The sequence below is a fragment of the Triplophysa dalaica genome, chromosome 22 (genome assembly GCF_015846415.1).
Source record: "Triplophysa dalaica isolate WHDGS20190420 chromosome 22, ASM1584641v1, whole genome shotgun sequence".
Taxonomy (NCBI): domain Eukaryota; kingdom Metazoa; phylum Chordata; class Actinopteri; order Cypriniformes; family Nemacheilidae; genus Triplophysa; species Triplophysa dalaica.
In genome coordinates, this window is record NC_079563.1 from 12,156,464 (window position 1) to 12,176,542 (window position 20,079).

General features: G+C 39.6%; 1 protein-coding gene across 8 annotated transcripts in view; it reads right to left on the reverse strand.

Moving 5' to 3' along the window:
* auts2a (activator of transcription and developmental regulator AUTS2 a) overlaps window positions 1–20,079 on the reverse strand; it is a 278,605-nt gene that overhangs the window by 151,575 nt on the left and 106,951 nt on the right. For all 8 annotated transcript variants that reach the window (XM_056736577.1, XM_056736576.1, XM_056736575.1 and 5 more), the window contains exon 4: window positions 14,695–14,796. In XM_056736577.1, coding sequence (XP_056592555.1) covers window positions 14,695–14,796 — 102 coding nt within the window. The remainder of the gene's footprint in view (window positions 1–14,694; window positions 14,797–20,079) is intronic.

A 20,079-nucleotide genomic window follows, 5' to 3' on the forward strand; every position in this document is an offset into this window, starting at 1 on the left:
CACCCATGCGCCAGACAGCTCGCCTCATTCCAGATGGTTGCGAGACAGGCCGGTGGCATTACGGATAAAGTCTGGGACTGGCCATTGACTACATATTAGAGATCATCATATTTTTGTAGTCTCAAATACACCGTGGTCCATTTTAACGCAAAAGCCAAGCATTTAAATGAATCCTCCTCACAATGCCTGTATAATTCCCCCTCATTATATCAATGAAATTGATTCGAGAACAATTTTCTGTGGTCGTTGTGCTACAGGGCGGAGAATTGTAGAGAATTATAGAAGACCCCTTTGTAATTATGTGTGACACACAAGACCCAAAGACTATCAAAGATGGTTAGAGATAGTGTGAAAACATGTTAAGTGAAAAGCGATGTAATTAAATGATGCGAACCTCGCCAGCGGAAGAAAAAACGTCAGGCGAACGTAATTTGACGTGATGAGATGTATTGCGCTCATTACACGCCCTCCCTTCAAGCCACCTCATCACGCGTTCGGTTAGTATAGAAAAGAGATTTGTCGAGAAAAACAACAGACTGCTTTTAACAGGCAGTTGCAAAGGTTAATTGTTTTCCTAATTACGTTTGGAAATGTCAAACATTTGTTTTTCTCCCTAATTGACAAGAAAATTAACTGTGAACTGCATTAGCGCCGAGCGTTGATCTCGAGAAAGCCGTATAGGGCATACGAGTGTCTCAATGCACAGAATGTATAAAAAGCTATTATGGCTTTGTTGTTCGTATGCGGTGCATTTTAAAATCACTTAAACGCAGAGAATAAATTTAAGATACGAGTCAAACGCGCAATTACGGCTCTATGTGAGACCGTAGATTTCACATCCCGAAGAAAAGCATTAAGCCCTTTGCTGGCAGTCCGTACGGGAAAACACAACCTCAACGCGAATCAATATTAATTTCTCTGCCTTGCTAATATTAAGACCTCTTCGTGTACAGTCAATGGCAGGTCCTGACTCTATCGGGTTTGAGCATGCTGGCACCCCTCTGCCCTTTTACCTGAGCGATTATCACACCTCGTCTCCAGGCAGAAGGTCTTTGTGCACGTGAAGGATTGATCTTGTTTGTTAAGGAGATAAGGGTGTAATTGGATGAGACCTCAAATCAGATGGACCTCCCCGGCTTGGCCAGCTCTAATGCTGCTATCCATGACCCGACTAAGTAGCTGGGCCGTGGACGCAACTGCAGGGGGTTAATCCTATCCAATCCCACCCCCAAGCCAGCTCATCACCATTTGGGCGGCCGTCCACTTCTTTGCTTGCTGGATTCAAGCCTTCGGGCTAGAGGGGCGAGAATTAAGCGTACCCAACAACATCACACAGGAAAGGCTGGAGCCAGGAGTTTAATTGCAAACGTGTGATCTACCGCACTGTGGTGGAGATGGAGATTATGACGGATGTCTGCTGATACAGGAACAAATAAATATTTCATCCTGCGGGAAAGTGGCTGAGGGGATTATTTTAGGAAGCAAGCTTGTTATATATGGTTATATAAAGAATAATAATAATTAAATAATAATACAATGATGATAATAAAAAGGCTAATAATAATAACAATATTAATAATATAAAAATATTTTTATTATGACCAAATAAGATATAGTAAAACAAATAACTTGAGTACAGTCTGTTTCCGATGAATAACCCCTCTTGCTAGTGCTAAGATCCACCAGATATGCTACAAACCGTGTTTGGAAGTTAAATTAAACTGCATATTTCAACAATGGGAATAAACATAGGATGCCATACGAGCATCGTAAATAAACAATATTAGCAAATCACATATTCACAAAGCACAGGTGATGGAGAGCAACAGTGTAGCCGCACAACACAAACAAGTGTACCGTTTGAAATTTTTGAACGCAAGATATAACTTTGAGTGCTGTTTGACAGCATGTTTTGAAATAAGCGAGATGAAGCGATCTAAGCGGTGAAGAGCAATAAGCTGTGCCCCGAAGATGAAAGCTCCAGCAAACCTTTGATGACTCACTGTTTAGTGCGTAGAGCTGTTTTTGATCAGACTAACTAGAACGCGGGAAGTTTGGGAGAATGCAGTCAGGGGTTTGATAAAGTGCTGAGAACGCCTGCAGAAAAACACCTTTTAAAAATAGGCATTCCCTTTTAACATTGTATCCTTGGTGCAAACAGCTTTTTTAAAGTCCAAATACCCTGACATTTATGAAAAATTACAACATTTGGTGTCCAGCATACATGCAAAAACACATTAACCTAGGGATGGTTGCACCATCCGTGCACAGTGATATTATTTATTTTATCGGTCGAGTGCATCATCCAGGAACTTAAAGTACGCTGATCCTTGTTGGTAATTTCGATGTGTGAACGGAGTTCTCACTACTTAAAGAGTTATGTCATCCAAAAAAAAAATATGGTCATACGGTACTTACCCTTAAGTTGTTCCAAACTGCATATATTTCTTTGTTCTGTTGAACACAAAGATATTTGGAAGAATGTCCGCAACTGAGATTTCTGGGGCATCTTTGATTACCATATTAGTCATTGTGTGAATCTGCCAATACACATTTCCTATTATCAGCGTCCGTTTTACTTAAAGAACAAAGGAGTGAATTTCACATTTAAAAAAGACCTTAAGAAAGTCAGATGCAACCCTTCCCATCAAAGCGCTCAGTTCTCAAAAGTAAAATATTCTCAAAAACCTGCTGTAGGATACAGACATCTATCAAGTCGTAAACTTATTTTTATCATCTCGCTTCTCCGACTGCTTCACAGTGACAATAACTGGCAAGAACTTAAATCGCTCTCTCTTTCTCTCTCCGAAACACTCAACTCCGACAATCCCCGCAGTGCCAGGAGGTAATTCGACCAGCCAATTTAAACATGGCATGATTGAGCTGTAAAGAACCAGCGGACATCAAAGAAGGAACCTTGAGTCTGCGAGAAAGAGCAGAACGCTGGTGGGAGGCCGAGAGAGGGACAAGAAACGGGCAGGGGGTGGATTTGTATGTCATTACGACCGCACCGCTGTGTTGCTATTCTGGATTCCCTGGGTTTGACATCTAGATTGCAGATGGATAAGTGTGCCTTGAAACCACATCCCCCAACAGGGAAAAGAAAATCATTTCTCATAACGGCATCTATTTACTGGCACGGCCTATCTCTCCCACAGGGCCCGAAACAAATGAAAATGTTATTTCTTTCCTCATGAACTCCCACCTTTCTGTCTGCCTTTTTTCACTGCCAGCAATTGCATTCCGCCTTTAAATTTGAGTTAAGTAAATGACTAGGGGGAAATAATGTCTCCGGAATAATCTTTGTGAAACTATAATTCCAGGGGGTTGTGTTCCAATTTATACATTTATATACTTTCACATTTATTTACTCTGTTCATGGGCTTCTTGCCTTGCGGTTTGGGGGGAAAGTGCTGTGGCTTGTGATATAGAAGTGATGTGACATATGGAGGCTTCCTTTGTAATCCCCTCAACCACAGCGAGGCCTTGACGGGGGCCCGAACGTGCCATATGCCAAACCTATAAACAGTCCTGATGCGGACGGACAACGTAAGAGAGGCACCGTAAAGCACAAATAAACCCTTTCAGAAAGTATCAGATCGATGACACATAACAGCCAGATAAAAGTTGTAAAGCTTGACAACTTTTTTATTTAAATGACCGGTTGTAATAGTCATCATTGGTGTGGGAACAGGTGAATAGGTTTTACCAAGACCTAGCTGTCTGCTCTCTAACACGGTGGTTTGTGGCGGATGATGTTTTAAAAGCCTGTTCTTTAAAAGACTCTTTTACACTTAATGTGTACTCAGCCTGTTCCACTTAAGCATAAATCTTAACGGAACCATGACAGATCGTTCTGGAACCTTGGCTGATGGTTCCAGAACACCCAGCAAGGATTTATGTTGCCCTAACCACCTGCATGAGCCGACACGCTATTAAATGACTACTGGAAGAAAATCAAAACCCTGTAACTGCTGCAATTTCTCATTCTATCACATGTTTTTCTTCCTTCGCACATGAGAAGAAAAACATGTGGTTGTGTGACACTAAATCACCGAGGCAATACATTTTGGGAATATGTTATATATCAGCATGTTCACAACTAGTCCGAACCGAAATTGGAGCTAATGTCTATGTTTAACTTTCTTTATTTGGCCAGGATGTGTAATTTTACTCTCTTTAAATAAAAGCCTTGTTCTTTTTTGTCCGAACAGTAAATGCAATCACGTCAAGACAGAGCTGTCCTCAATATGAATTATGGAATAAAGAAAAGTCTGCACTATTCTCTCACTATTCAGTGAGTGTTGTGGAGTGACTCAGTCGATCCATTCTTAACCATTAAACCTGTTGGGGGTCCTTGAAAATGTTGTTAACCAGAATGCCATCACAAGTTATTAATTAAACATGTTTAAGCTTTGAATCTAGGAAAAGAGAACGGTTTACAACTTTGTCATTCAAGAATAATAAATGTGTTCATTTATTTTATAAATAATATATTAAATAATATAAAGTTAAGCCTGAATGTCAGAAAATACATTTTACAATTCATATTTTTACTTCTAAAGGTTCATTAAAAGGTTAATTTAACGCCACAGGACTATTTAAATAAACTAGTGGAATCTTAAACAATATCTACAGCAGATGCAGTATCAAAAACTGCACTTTTCATAATTGAAAGATTATAAAAATAAACTCAAATCCTGATGTTGTAAAGTCCATGGATATGTCTACCTGTAAACAAACCACTTATCTTATTTTTCTATCAAAACAATCTCCGTCCTTTGAATGACTAGATGTTTCTACATTGGACATTTGAATTTATCCCTAACAAGCCTAGTCTGTGATCTCAGACTGACCTGTGTTTTTATCATTACAGCAGGCACTAAATGACTGAACTGCACAGCGCTGTCCATTAACTGGATGTCAATGGGCACAATGTGACTGTGAAGCCTGCAGCGTTTAAAATGCCCTTTAAAAATAATCGAACAGTTCAGACAGACCTCCACAGACCTACTCACTACAGCCCAACAAATTAATATATTAGAACAAGATGAGTCAGCATGGTGCGGGGCATGGAGTTTATGATCAGTCACATGGCATCATCTGTGTGCGAATGACACAAAAAATGTGACATCATGCTAGTTGGCAACAATCTACATTTAGGCTTATAAATGATACGCTACTTTGTGTAGTAATTGTTTACAGTAATTATTATTGTGTCCTTTTATTTGAGATACATTTATTATACATTAAACTTGAATTCAAATTGTTTTGATGTGTGAATAAAACATTATTAATGCATTGTTAGTGTTTCCCTTATGGAAATTAACAATGTTATTTCTTTGCGGTACAAGTGTAGTAACCTTGTTTTATTGGTGTATTGATTACTTATGGCAAAACCATGGTTTACTACAGATACCATCATTTAACTATGTGTATTTAAAAACCATCTTGGTTATTTTGTGGTAAACATGGTTTTACTACATTAACAATGTTTTGGGGGTTTTAAATGAAGTAAAACCATGGTAATTTGTTTTAACTGTTTTAAAACCATGGTTAATATTCGTAAAGGTTATTTTACCTTAAGCCAAACAATCCTATTTAAAGTGTGGTAAAAACTAAACTTTATTCCAGACTATTCCACAATAGACATTTTACAGCCTGTGACTGAGCAGTCAGTATGCTGTTCTTAGCATGGAGAACCATAGAGTAACCAGGCCAACACCTTCACAAGCTGAAATCTTTACAACTCCTCTTTACACGTTCGCAGACTTTTTCTCTTCCCCGGAGAGTCCCGCACAGCCTGTCCATCAGCACCTGAGTCTGCTGGAGACAAGGCAGCATTACTCGGCCGGGGCAGGCAGTCTCGATCCATCATACGGCAGGATCATTAAAGAGTGAAAACACGAGTCGCCTCTGAAAGCCAAACAAGCGGGAGAAATGGCAGAAAGAGAAACGGGTCTGGTATATTTACAACACAGGCTTGGGGAATAGGGCTGTGGCGGCTGAGCCGAACACACACATGCAGAAGCTCTGGGTCGGGCTGATTTGTAGGCCTGGGAGAAGCGAGTCCGGTCTGGTGTTTATTAAAGCGACTGATGCCTGTATCCTGGCGGGTAAGGTTGAGTTTATTTTAGCTCACAGCCAATATATAAAAGCATTATCCATAAAGCAATGGATCTGACAGTTTCTCTCAAGAGGCGACTGATGAACTGTATCCGCATGCCGCAGAAAAATATGCATGTTTCAAATGCACAGAAATGTGTCTTATGGTTTCTAAGGCCGTGGGCCGAAAAGCATATTTCTTTTCTTTTTCTCGGCTGCATTCTCACACATTCAGAATATGGTACCCATATTGGTCTCTTATTGCTATGGCAACTAGCGATTTCCCTTGCTCCTTGGGCCCCGTGCTGTCATTACCCAATCAGAACGAGACCTTTGTTAAGATTCCCTCAGGCTCCACTTACTCAACTCGCTATGATGAACTGACCTTACACCGAGGAGAGAACGACAGCGAGAGAGAAAGACACCTCCAAGCTATCTGTCTCTGAGCGCAGTTAAAAAAATGAGAGAAAACGGCAGGCATTTAAATGGCATTACAATATACACTCTGATCTGAAGACAATAGACAAAAGACAACCTAGTCCCTGCCAGCAGTCTACATTTTTACTTCCTAACGCGTTCTTTCTTTGGATGGAAGAACAAAGAATGTGCAGAAAAGTTGGCAGGTAAATGCCTGGATGATGCTGAGCTAGGGAAGTGAAAAAATACTAAAGTTGTATTCCTGTAGCTCATTTGAGCACCGTGTTCTCAGAGCAAAAGTTGTGAGTTCAGTTCTCATAAAGACACACCTATACACTACAGGCTAGGAAGTTTAGGATCAGTTTGCAAAAAAAATCTCATAATCTTAAAAATATTTGAATCTAAGGTTGTATGTAATTCGTATATGTAATTTCTTTCATGAGAAAACTTTTTTTTTATGGATTGCTTTGACCAAATAATGAATAAAAAGCAGCCAATAAGAGTCCAGCATATGGAAATACTGTTTAAAAATCTTTCCTGGTGTAGACCTCAAGAAGATGGATGATAAAATGTTATGAATACGATTTTGCAAATTCTAGCTAAAAAATGACTACTTTGAAAATGTCATTTAGCAAATTGTTAGTTGGAATTGTGTTATTCTACAGTTTTGATGGCGTTCCTATATTTCCAAATTGTGGAAAAAATATAAATAAAGAACGAGCAAGTGATCCTAAACTTTGTGTACAATAATATATTAAAATATATTACATGCAAGGTTGGTGACTTTGAATGAAGTGTCTGCCAAATGCGTTAATGTTAATGGGTGTGTAAAGCAACTATTAGACTATGATCTCTTTATGATATTTTAACATAATGTTAGTGCTAGAAACAGTAAGTAGACACTTTGTATTGCATAAGTAACAATACAAAGATCATTCTCTAAAATAAAGTATAGGGATTGAAAAATGTTATAAGCACAAACACATTCACAATCACAAACACGTGGCCTCCATTTACGAGTGAATCAAAGCCACGTTGCTATTCTGATTGCTGTCATGTTGCACATTAATATTTAATGCCTTCCATCCTCAGTACAACTATCTTAGCCTTCTAATTCACGATTGTGTGTTCAGACACAATACTTTCAGATTCTTTAAGTGCTAAAAGCGTGTTCTTGTAATTTTATTGATGCCGGTTAAAAACAGCTGTGACATCTAAATGGAAATGGCTACGTCTGTAGGTATACTGCAGATATGCGTGCGTATGGTGCTGGGCAGCTGAGGCGTAACGGCGGGGTAGAGAGGGGGATGAATGGCAGGTTTATTGAGGTGCTGTCACCGGACGTGTTTCAGGTCAGAATGACTTACAGCTGATTTAGAGCAGTGCTCTTAAGCTATAAAGCAATCATAACCACTCTTGTTCTTTAGACACACTCAGTTTCCCTGCCCACACAAACTCAAATGCGCGCTTCAACAGCTATAAACACGCTGTCACCCAGACAGGGAACACAAACTCGCTCCGAATTCTTACTTGCTGGTGGTAGTGCTGAGTTCTGACTCCCTGCTTTGACTCCCTGGTTAGGGTGAGGTGTGGCTTTAGGGATAGGGCCAATCAGGTCGCAGACCCCCAACCATGTCATCCAATTAAAAGCAATTTAATATAATTTGCCCACGAATCCCATTTTAGAGGTGTATGTTTGTACACACAGATTCACATCTCGAACTTCAGCTCCTGTCATGATAATCGGCTTATTATAGGTGCGTTGAGTGCGCTACATCCAAACGCTCGTCTCTAATAATAAACGCTTCGAATCAGAGAACAAGCGAGCAAGGAAGAGAGTGACGAATAGAGACGGAAAAAGAACTACGGGATAATTAATGCGAGCAATTACAACTTGCATGTCGGAGCAAATTGGCCAGCATTTCTCAGCTTGTAAAGGCCCCTGACCTCATTAGAAACGACTGCGTCGAGGAATAATCAAAATTAGCATCGAGGTTCGAGCATCCGTGACAAACGAAGAAAAGAAAGTTTGACTGATTTCGTCTGTTTTGTCTTCACACACCAGAGACGCAGAAACCTGACCTCTCTGCAAAACGCTCTTTCCATGTCCCGGCAAAATCTAATAATAATAGCAATCATTAAAAACAACATCTATATTATATGACATAAATCTGCTCCAGCGGCTGTAATTACAGGGTGGAGATTGTTTTACCACATACAGAAAGAATCCCCCAGCCTGGGCTGAACTAATAATGTACAGCCATTAACCACTGGGATGGATTCAAATATGTTCACTGTATAATGGCGAGAGAGCTACAAATCTTTGTAAACCACTCACAGAGTTCCAAAGTGAAGACTCAAGAGACGAAGAGAAAGAATGATCTTTCATAACATCCCATATAGACGACGTTAAAATGAAGTATTGGAAAACACACATAAACTACTGTAGCTGTAATGAGTTTGTAGTCAGTTTAATACCTTCCTGCACATGTCTGAGGTCTATTAACTGTTGAAAGGTCTTAAAGGGATAGTTTAGCAAAAAATAAACATTTTGTCATCATGTATTCACTTTCTTGTTATTTCAAGCCGGTACGATCCATTTTCTTTCCCGGAACAAAAAAAGATATTTTAAGTAATGTTGATAAACAAAACTATTTGCCTCATTGACTTCCATTGATTTTGTGTCTGTACAATACGGGTGAATGCGTATCGCTTGCAGTTCGGTTACCAACATTCTTCAAAATATCTCCTTTTGTGTTCTGAGTAAGAAAATACTTAGTCATACAAGTTTTAAATGACGAGGCGAGTAAATTATAACAGACATGTCACTTTTGGGTGAACTATCCCTTTTAAAGGAATGATATTTATCATTTCGAAATTGTTGATATTTTGATTAATAATGTTTATTAGTTTGATTATAGTAGTAACGTACAGTACAGTATAGTGGTTCTCAAACTGGGGGCCCCAAGATGGATCCAGGGGGTCCAGAATTTTGTGGCTTTTTCTGAAATACAGAAAAAGTATAGTATAGAGTATGGTTTAATGTAGTTAAATTTGTGCAAATTATAAATTGGGATTGGGAATCTATTTTTTTTTTATTTTTTGTGTTTTTTGTTTGTTTGTTTTTGCTCTTATGGAATGTAAAATGCAGATGTACAACATGCATATTGTTTTTGTTGAAAGAGTTTCTATACACCAATTTGGACGACCTAAACAGCTCTGTTTCAACGCTGGTCCAGAAGAGCTTCCTGTTTCAGTTTTTGAACATTACACAAACCATTGAACGAAATACAACCATCAGAACCTATATAACCAAATCAAAATGTTAAACTAATGTATTTAAGATTTCATTATATATGTAAGATTAAAAAAACAGTGGCTTCTGTGCCACTGTTTACATCGTGCGATGTGATCCTTAGCTGTCTACTGACCTCTATTTATGAAAGGGTTAAATCTGACGTGTCTCCTTCATTCTCAAAATCTGTCGGTTTGCCTCAACTTCACTGCATATCACCGCTGACAGCATTGCTTATGCCTCGAGCATCCACGTGTGTGTGTGTGTGTTTCCATCACATCTTGATATGCCACATATCAGACCAACAACCCTGAAACTGCCATCTGACCCTCAATGTAAATATTTCATTTCCTTCCTCTGTTAAGACCCAACTGAATGATGAATGAGCAATAAAATGTGTTACCCAGCAATCCTAAAGTACCGTTACTATGGCGACCAAAGAGCAGGTAATGTCATTGCTTTCTCTCTCACTCTTTCCCTGTCTCACGGTCCGTCTCTCTTTCTCTACGTGTCAGATTAGCAAACTATAATGAGAGTAAAGAACAGCTTCAAGAATAGTCCCACCGTGGGAAGGATACCTCGGTGAAGATGATGTTAAATGACCTGTCATATTTTAGCCTTTTAGTTAGGTTTCGTTCCTGTCTTCAGCTGACCTAATTATCATCTCCTGCTTTGTCTCTCATCAGCGAGATGATGACGGGTGGGCAAACACAGCGAACGCTCACAGGCCACGGTAGGCCCCTCTCCATTCCGGCACACATACACACCCCAGAAGAAAGTGCTAATGTGCTGTTTACTGGAATCCGGAGCCCTGTAATTGGCAATTTATTTGATAGGCAGCCGGGTAATGATGGCATTTCACTCCCGCCGCAGAGACTAAACACATGTGCGTTTGATTCGTCCCTTTCTGCCACACCCCCCCCTTCCCTCCTCCCTTTGCCATGGCCTCCAGCCACCCTGCCTGGGGTAACCACGCTGCCTCGCCGGCATCAAACGCAGCTGAAAGGGGACCCGGAGCTTCAGCGCAAACACAGCGGGCCTGCCAATTTATCCAAGGTTTGGGGTAACCGCTGGCTAGAGCGAGGCTGATTCACCATTTGTAGCTTAATGAGCTGACGGCACATGGGGACAAGGGGTGAGGAAGGAGAAAAAATGGAACTAGGGAAAGGATGCAAGATGGCCCACGGTGACCTCGTGGGGACCTCGGTTTCCTCTCAACCGAGCAGAGATAGATCAACACCGAGCTCTCTCTCGTTTTCTCAGCAGAAAGGAGTAGGTTAGACATCATTAGCACACTGCCAGAGAGTGTGTAATGAGGTCTAAAATTACTCCATATAACCTCAACTCTGCCATAGACCCTTGAGCTCTTCTGTTTTGTTTCGCTTTCATGAAGTATAGAAGTAGGAACATATATTAATGATCAACACAATTGGATTTCATAACTAAAGATGTTCTCTGTGGTTCCTCATACATCTATCTCACTCTCAGAGAATTTTATCTAGTTCCACTGGTATGAAGTGGCTTTTTTACAACGTGACTGTGAATAACCTGCTTTCCATCATCCCCTCAGGACTGGGATGCTCCATTTTAGGTGTGACCCTGAAAAGTACTTCTACTACATCCCTTTCAGCACCTTCAATTTAGAATGCTCAGGGGTTTCTGAACTCTTTGACAAAAATACTTGCCGTAGTCAGAGTCCATTGGCAATGTGTGACCAAATCAACGCAGAAAAGTAAACAATACAACATATTGGTCAAGTTGTACTTAAAGTAGCACTTAATTGTATCAGCCGTGTATGTTGTTTCTGTCACATTTTACGCGCACCGTTTAATATTTTTTTATAGAGGAAATCTTTTGCACACATTCCAATTGTATAGTACAATTATAAATAATACTACTAATAATATTGAACACATTCTTTGATAAAAGGGTAACTTCTTGTGCCTTATGCAATGCTCTTAAAACTGAAAGTTGAATCGTGTATGTTCTTTTGTGTAATATTTATGGGTAAAACTCTATGATAAGGTTGTTTTTGTTAACTTTACTTAATGCATTTGCTAACATTGGTATTAATTAGCATTTTTTTATTAGCATTAGCTCATTTTGGCTTTATTAATTAGCTAGTTTTATACATTTTTAAACGTTATAACTGTTAACATTAGTTAATGCACAATAAAGCAGCATTAACAATTAAAGTGGAATGAACCAAAATTAAAAAAATACTTAAAGAAAAATGAAACACTTAAAAAACACAATGTTCGTTGCTATGTCATGTTCGCTAATGCATTTGCTAATGTTAACAAATACTGTATAACCTTATAGCAGAGTGTTATTGTAAAGAAATTCACAAAAAAACAAGGTGATACTTTATTTCAATCATCCACTTTAGACATTTTACAAACTATGAGTAACTTTGCAACTTTTTATCAACTAGTAGTCATCGACTATTTGTTCATATCTGCTAACACTTTATTTAGATGGTTCCAAATAGTGGTAGGGTAGCCTTTAACTTCATGTCAACTTATTTTCCAAATCCTAACACTAACTTTAACCAATCAGTCTGCTAATACTCAAACACACTTAACACATTCTGCCTATCTTTGCCATGCACTGTTACCTATTCATAAAATCATATATATATACCCTATCCTTGAATCAATTTTCTTCCTTCAATTACTCTTCCTCTTCCCACTCCCCACCCCTTCACGCTATATCTGCTAGGTTTTCTCTCTCCATCCTGACAAGGAGCTGCAGGTATCATTTCAATTTCTGATGTCAACATCAAATTACTTATTTCATTTCATGCCTGGCCAAGCATCCTATAGCTACACGCAGGAGTGGTCGCGTTCAACTCGTTCTGCCGTGTCTGTTGCGACGACTTGCCGCGCCCTCCAGCTGACAGCTCTAATTATGCTCGATATGTGATAGTGCACGTGTATGCACCCACACTCGCATCTCCTCTGCGGGAGCCAAGACTTGAGGTTTGGAGCAGGTCTACACCACGCTGGCTGACGGGGCCGTGTGTAGATTTATAAACAAGTTTTCATAACATTTTATACTACGTTAACTGTAAAAGAGAAAGTGAGTGAGAGAGAGATTTTTGTAATAAATGCCACTCTATAAAACATCAACGTTACCCTAAAACCAAATCTAAATATATTATAAGGATAGAAGGTGTAACGAGGAAGGCAGGACCGGAGCCGTGAGGCGGGGCTGGTGGCGTGAGTGAAAGTGGGAATCAGCTGTGCACCGGTCCTGCATATCTCACGGAGGAGATCGGGACCATAAGAGGACGAGCGACAGGACTACAGACGAGAGAGGACCGGACCCGGACATGTGTAACGTTTGTGTTCATGTTCTTGGAGCCGGCAGTCGACCGTGAGGTGGCTGCCGGCCTTTTCCTTTCGTGTTATTGTTTGTTTATTTTGATTAAAGTTTGATTAAATGTTCGCCAGTTCCCGCCTCCTTCCTTCCCTACTATGAACTTTGCTACAGATGGTTTCAAAGCAATATCATGAACAACCGTTAGTGCGATCGCGCGAAATGTTCGTCGACTACCTTTAAAGGGATGGTTCACCCAAAAATGGAAATTCCGTCATAATTTCCTCACCCTTGTGTTATTTCACACCTGTATAAATTATTATTTCTGACGAACACAGTGACAGATATTTGGAAGAATGTTAGTCATTGTCCGATCCGGTACATCATTGACTAGCCTACCATAGTAAGAAAAATTTCATGGATGTCAAAGGTGCCCCAGAACTGCTTGATTTCCTAAATTCTTCAAAATATTTAATCTTGTGTTCAACAGAAAAAATATATCTATACAGGTTTAAAACAACCTGAGGGTGAGTAAATGATGACGGAATTTCTATTTTTGGGTGGACTGTCCCGGTACATTTGCATATAATAGAGCGTCTGTACATTATTGCCGATGACAAGCAAAAGAAACCAAGAAGAACCGTTACTTGGCTAAACCTGCCTCTCCAATATTTTTAATTTAGACTGCTAATACCAAGCTCAACCAATACATGTCAATATCCCATTCGGTTTCTTTAAATGCAACAAACTATAGTACCCATTCAACAAATTGTTTCATTTACTTATTATACAATCAAATAATAATATTAATTAATATTAATTAAAATAAATAAAATAGAATATAAATAGTTATATTATTAGACACTAGCCAGACCGATAATCAAACACAGCGCACGCGTCCAATTAAATTGTCTAAATACGTTATATATTCAGCTTTAACCCCCAAGGTGCATCACTTTGGTCACTTTCACATTTTTCCCCTTCGTTACTTCCTGTCATCTCCACTTCTACGGTATATGAGCACAGTTGCGCTTCACCCAGAGCTTCCACCGAAGCTGCCAGCTGAGTAAATAGGATGTTCTTATCGCCACCCGAGCACAAACACACAGCAGAGCCCGCAGGCCCGAGGGTGAAGACAACTGCGCTCCTCCACCTCACGTCCTGATGCAACACAAACACACACACTAGAGCTCGCCTCTTAAAAGCTCCTATTGTTCCTGTTGGCACGGGACCACGTCTGCTTATCCCAACAGAGCAGATAAGAAAAACTGTAAATTGCTGTTTAAATATTGAACCTCTTTGTTCTTAAGCAGGCAGATAAGCAGAGGTGTCAACTGACTGATAACTATCAGGAATGGAATTATTGTAGCCACTGAATCCAACATGGTTGCCTTGCCTTAAAAAGACTTAAATTAGTTTTTGTACGGTTGTGGGTTCTCAAACATGAACTCGTATTAATAACTTTGCAATACAAAAATGTAAACACATACTGTAATAGTTGTCAACTGTGACATTATTTGACTGAGACTGTTATTTAAAGAGAATGAGTTACTCACGTCTGTCAACCTGTCTCTGGAGCTGCTCCGGATGGAGGGTTTGGATTCTCCACTCACGCTCTCGCTGTCACTGACCTTACAGTTGTTCTGGCCCGGCTTCAGCTGGAGAACACAAAAACACAACACCAAACAACAATCAGAACCAATGAGACAACTTGAGAATGCCTAAGAAAAGGTGTTTGGCATTAAATTTGAATTCTACACATGTATTAAAGGGACAGTTCACTCAAAAATATCATTTCTGTCATCATTTATTCACGCAAATGCACACCCTGATTTCTTCACAAAAATGACTTTTTGAGAAATGTCTCAGCGGTTAAGTGCTCACACAATGGAAGCCAAGGGGGGGCAATTGTGTTTTGTTACCAAAATATCATACATATACTTAAAGGGGTCATATGGCATGGAAAATACAGCATTTGTTTTATTTAAATCGTGTATACACATTGTATTATATCTAAAGCAAACAATAATATTCGTTTTAGCCGGGTCAAATGGCTCCTTTAAAGTGATGGTTCACCCAAAAACAACATTTCTGTCATCATTCATTTACCCTCATGTTATTCAAAACCTGACTATTTCTTGACAAAAGAAGATATTTTGAGAAATGTCTCCACGTATGTGTCCATACAATTGAAGTCAATAGGGGCCAGTGTTGTTTGGTTACCAACGTTGTTCAAAATACCTTCTTTTTTATCCTCTGGAGAAAGAAATAAAGATTTGAAATGACACAAAGGTTTGTAAATGATAAAAAAATTGACATTTTTGGGTGAACCATCCCTTTAACCTCTCAACATTAACTGCTAAAACAGGAGTTTTTTTAATGTCAAAGCTATAGATTTGAAGGTAGATCATATGGAAGATTTGGGATTGAATACAGCCTGCCTTGTATCAATACTATCAATCATTTCCCATCAACTTTAAATTAATCAGAACAAGTACTTTAAAACACTTCAGAAAAATGGCACCTTTTCCAATTCAACAATAAACAAAGGTTTAACAGCACATGAATCACCAATAAACAGCTCCCTCCACTGTGACATCATCTACCTGGATCACGTTCCAGTGAAGCTAAAGCCACTGACACCTACACGACTATCTGATTTCCCCCCGAGAAGCCTGACCTCATATCAAACCTGTGAGAACAAGAAATAAAATACCCCCTAAACAACATCAAAAAGGTTTTCCATCCCATAAGCCATTCTTAAGGAACCAAAGATTCACAGCAGGTGTCCTTTTCCACATAAGAAACCATAAAGAACAACAATACAGTGCAGAGCACACGGCTTCTAAAGGGGAGTTGGCGGGGAGGATATGAAATCAAAAAACATCTGAGCCCAACTACATTTAATAGAACAATGAAATACTCCTGGGACGCGGCAACCGTCGCCAAGGACCGCAATTTACGTCTACTGAATCCACGCCACTCAGGCGGCCTGTTTCCTTACCTCTCGCCCCGCAAGAACCCTCTGCTTTTATCTCTCAGGACATAAAAACACAGCTTTATGGGTAAAGATGAGCAGTAAATGTGTGCAGTGTCACTTAATGGAAAAAGCAGAGTCGGTCACGGCGCACTGGGGGGTTGTTTACCAAGATGAGGAGACAGATCGGCCTTTTCCTATCTTTCCCTCTCTTTCCGTCTGTCTCTCGTACACTTTCTCCCCCATCACGTGGAAGAAAAAAATGCGATGGTGCTTGACAAAGGCAGCAACACGGGAGGGGGAATATGATCTTCAATAAGAGGGTTGGAGAATATCTCTTTTCACTGGTGCAAGCTGTGGGTTGTTAAAGGCGCAGTGGCGGGATAAGGGACTGCAGGGAAGAGGACCCTTGAGTAAAGCACATAATTAAAATGAAACTGTTCCTTTCTGTAACCATTAGCTATGTGAAAAGATCTCTCTCAGAGGGAGAGCTCAGAGACTGCCGGCAGACGCTTGGCTCTATCAGCAGGCCAGCGTGATAAGAGACCTGCACTGCTCGGAGAGAAAGACTTGGCAAGGAGAAAAAGGAAGAGTGTTTTGTCCAGGAGGATCTTGGAGTTGGAGGGAATCTGAGAGGGAGGGAAGTGGGAAAGGTCAAATAGAGAAGACGCAGTGTCATAGTGGTCAAAGATAGGAGTTTGAAAACTAAAAGTTGGAAATGCGAATCCGGAAATCGGTGATTTATGACGTATAAGCATTGTGACATTGATGGAATTACTAGGGACGGATCAAAATTCTCACAGGGAAAGATATTTGGAAGAATTCTTGTAACCAAACAGATTTGCAGAACTGTTTGCTTTCGTACATTCTTCAAAATAACTTCCTTTGTGTTTAACAGATACAATTCCCTACTATGGTAGTCAATGGTGACCAAGAACTGTTTGGTTCCAAGCATTCTTCCAGATATGTTTCTCCGAGTTCATTAAAACAAAGAAATTAATACAGGTTTGGAACAACTTGACGGGGAGTAAATGAAGACAGTATTTTCATTTGTGTGTGAACTGTTTGATCCTTTAAGGGGATTTTCCGAACCTGAATGACTTTCTAAGGAACACAAATAAACCTTAACAATGTATTTGAATATTGTATATTCAATTACATTAAATGGGGATTGTAAGACACAACTTGGATTTAAAATAAAAAAGGTACATTTACACCGGATTTAATACACAGGGTTAGATATTCTTAAAAAAAGCAATTATTGAGGAAGCAGTTAAACTATTTTGCTCATGAATAATGTAAATGTCTATGTAAAAAGATTAGCGGTGCATATTTTCATTTAAAAGGGTTAGAATGTGAGTTATTCAGGTTATAATCAAATATTCACACAGATGCTGTATTACACTCTGACAGCACATTTACATTTAACCGGTTTAACAGGTTTATCTTTTACCAAAGTGTTATTAGTGTAAGATGTGTTATTAGGTTTATCCCCTCAATTCCTCCTAATGACTCTTATAGGTGTTAAAAAAAAAATTCCTGAGATATTCCCTACAAGTCTCCAAGTAATCTTTTCCAGATTTGATTAACACAACGAAAAAGTGCAATTCTGACAATATACCATCAACAAAAAGTTTAATAGAAACCTATTTCTCAAGCACAGTAAAGAAATCAGATGAACAGCAGTTATGCGGATAACCTCAATGTCTGCACATGGTATGAGAACTTTTGTACAGTATATTTCTATTTGGGTCCAACATTTTTCCAAAATATTTTTGGCACTGGGTTATTATCTACTGCTTCTAGCTAATTAATAGGGACGGTTCACACCCTCTCCCACAAATTAAATTTACGCACAGACATTTCTCAGACCTGTATGACTTTTGTATGACCAGATTGTGCGATGAGCCACGGCAAAGGCCTTGTTCGTAATGGGTTTGTCATGTCACGTTGCATCCAGTGTAGACAAAATGTAAAAATGATTTTGGGTTCAAATAGTTTACTTTTTCTTTTGTCGTGTTGTGTCACGTCCAGTGTAGGCATGGTGTTACTTTCTTCTATGCAACGCAAAAAAGAGGCGTTATGCAAAATATCACTGCATGCTGTGAAGCAGCTGCTGTCAAATTCAGAAAAGTACAGACGTGCATGATCTGTGAAAACTGATAAGATACTATCATTAAAGCATTGTGTAATGTCTGACATTTGATAGTTTTGAGTGAAAAACAGACCGACAAAGTTGTTAGTCATTAATAAAATATTTTATTTTTTTACAAATGTGGTACATCAGCCTCAGCAAATCAGCATTTCGCCCCCCCAAAAAAATGTTTCGAAAACATTTTGTGTTTTATGGAAGGAAAACTTCACAGATGATTATTCAATAATAATCGCTGGGTGCAAGTGCGATATACTTTTGAAAGCGCATATTTTTGGTAAGCCAGCATCTCCCATATGTACGGGCGTGTTTGTGTAAAGTGAATGCGTGTGTACATAAGAGCCATCTAATAAATGTTGTTTATGACTATGTATGTACAGTGAGTTTGTGTGTGCGCATACGGAGCGTCTGACAATTTTCACAGTCTTGCTCATGCAATCATAATGACGTTAATAAAGACTGACAGCTCCGCCACATCGCGCCATAAGGAAAAACCTCCTTTAACAACCCTGAGAGTGAAGCATGAGTAAAGATCCCCCCTCCAGGAAGATCGCAAACAGATGGTTTTCATATTCCAGCGACTAATTCCTCAACAATTAAAAACACAGTAAGACATTAGCATCTAATGAAACATTTAAACTACCAGTAAGTGCATCTGCATTAATTTCAACACAGTAAGTTCTTGTTTTGCTTCAATCTGTTCCCTGTTAGGGCTGATTTCTCCCCCGCCCTCCCCGAGTTTACTGAAGTATAGAATTAACAACTGTTTTCAATAAGCAGTCAGCATGGTTCCCTGGCACAAAAGCCTCCACGCTATTAAAGATTAATTTATGCTGCCAGGGCTTTGATGAGAGGCAGTAATGGAAAGAGGTTCTCGCGTTGCCCTCCTCATAAAAAGGTCACGGAGACCTGTATGTGTAAATCCTCCTCATGTGATTGGCCGCTAAGAGAAACAAAGTCATCAATGGCACACTGTTGTAATCACATTGCACTTTGCGAGTCTACTTGTAAGAAATCCACAAAGCAAGTCCAATGGCGCAGATGAAGGCCAAGCAGAAGAATCTTTTCAATGGATACCATGTTTTTCGGCCCTGCGGTTAGATAAATCCACATTCATTTGGAGAGCAAAGCTCTTTGAGAGCCGCAGCACTTCACGACAGCTTTTAAAACACCGTGATTTTTTTTTATTAGAATTCATTGCGATTTCTTCCCGCGTCAAAGCTATGCATCTATTACAATCACCTGTATAACACTCCGTAAGCCTAAGTGTATTTTATACGGACCGCCTGAAAGACATGGAGAGCAATGGCTTAGAGTTTCCGCATAACAGACAGTTTTAATGGCGCTTTAAATGCGAAAGTAGGAATGGCGGATTTTGATGGCACTCCTGTAGAATGGTGCCTTAATGTGAAAGAACGCTGAAATATGTTAAGAGCCTGGTTGTAAAAGCCACATTAGTCGATTCTGAGAAGGACGCACTTGTAAAAACGACACGGCTCAAGGCGAGAGCTTAGATGAACATCCATTCAAAGTTGTCGACGGTGGGCGATCGCATGAGAGGATGTTTCGCAACGCTTTGGTTTAATAGATTCAAAGCACCCGCTGAAAGAACAAAAACATTTTATCAGAAATTCACCGAAGGTTCCTCAGAGGTAGAGACAAAGCTCAAGTAATGAGGGTAAGCATCCTTTGAAAGTCTCTCGAGGTTGTGCCTGACTAGACTCTTAAAATGGCTTTTGAAGCTTTTATAGGATTATCGTTTGCATGTGTAGTCAATTATTTTCCTTTGCCCGCTTGCTCAAACTGCTTGCC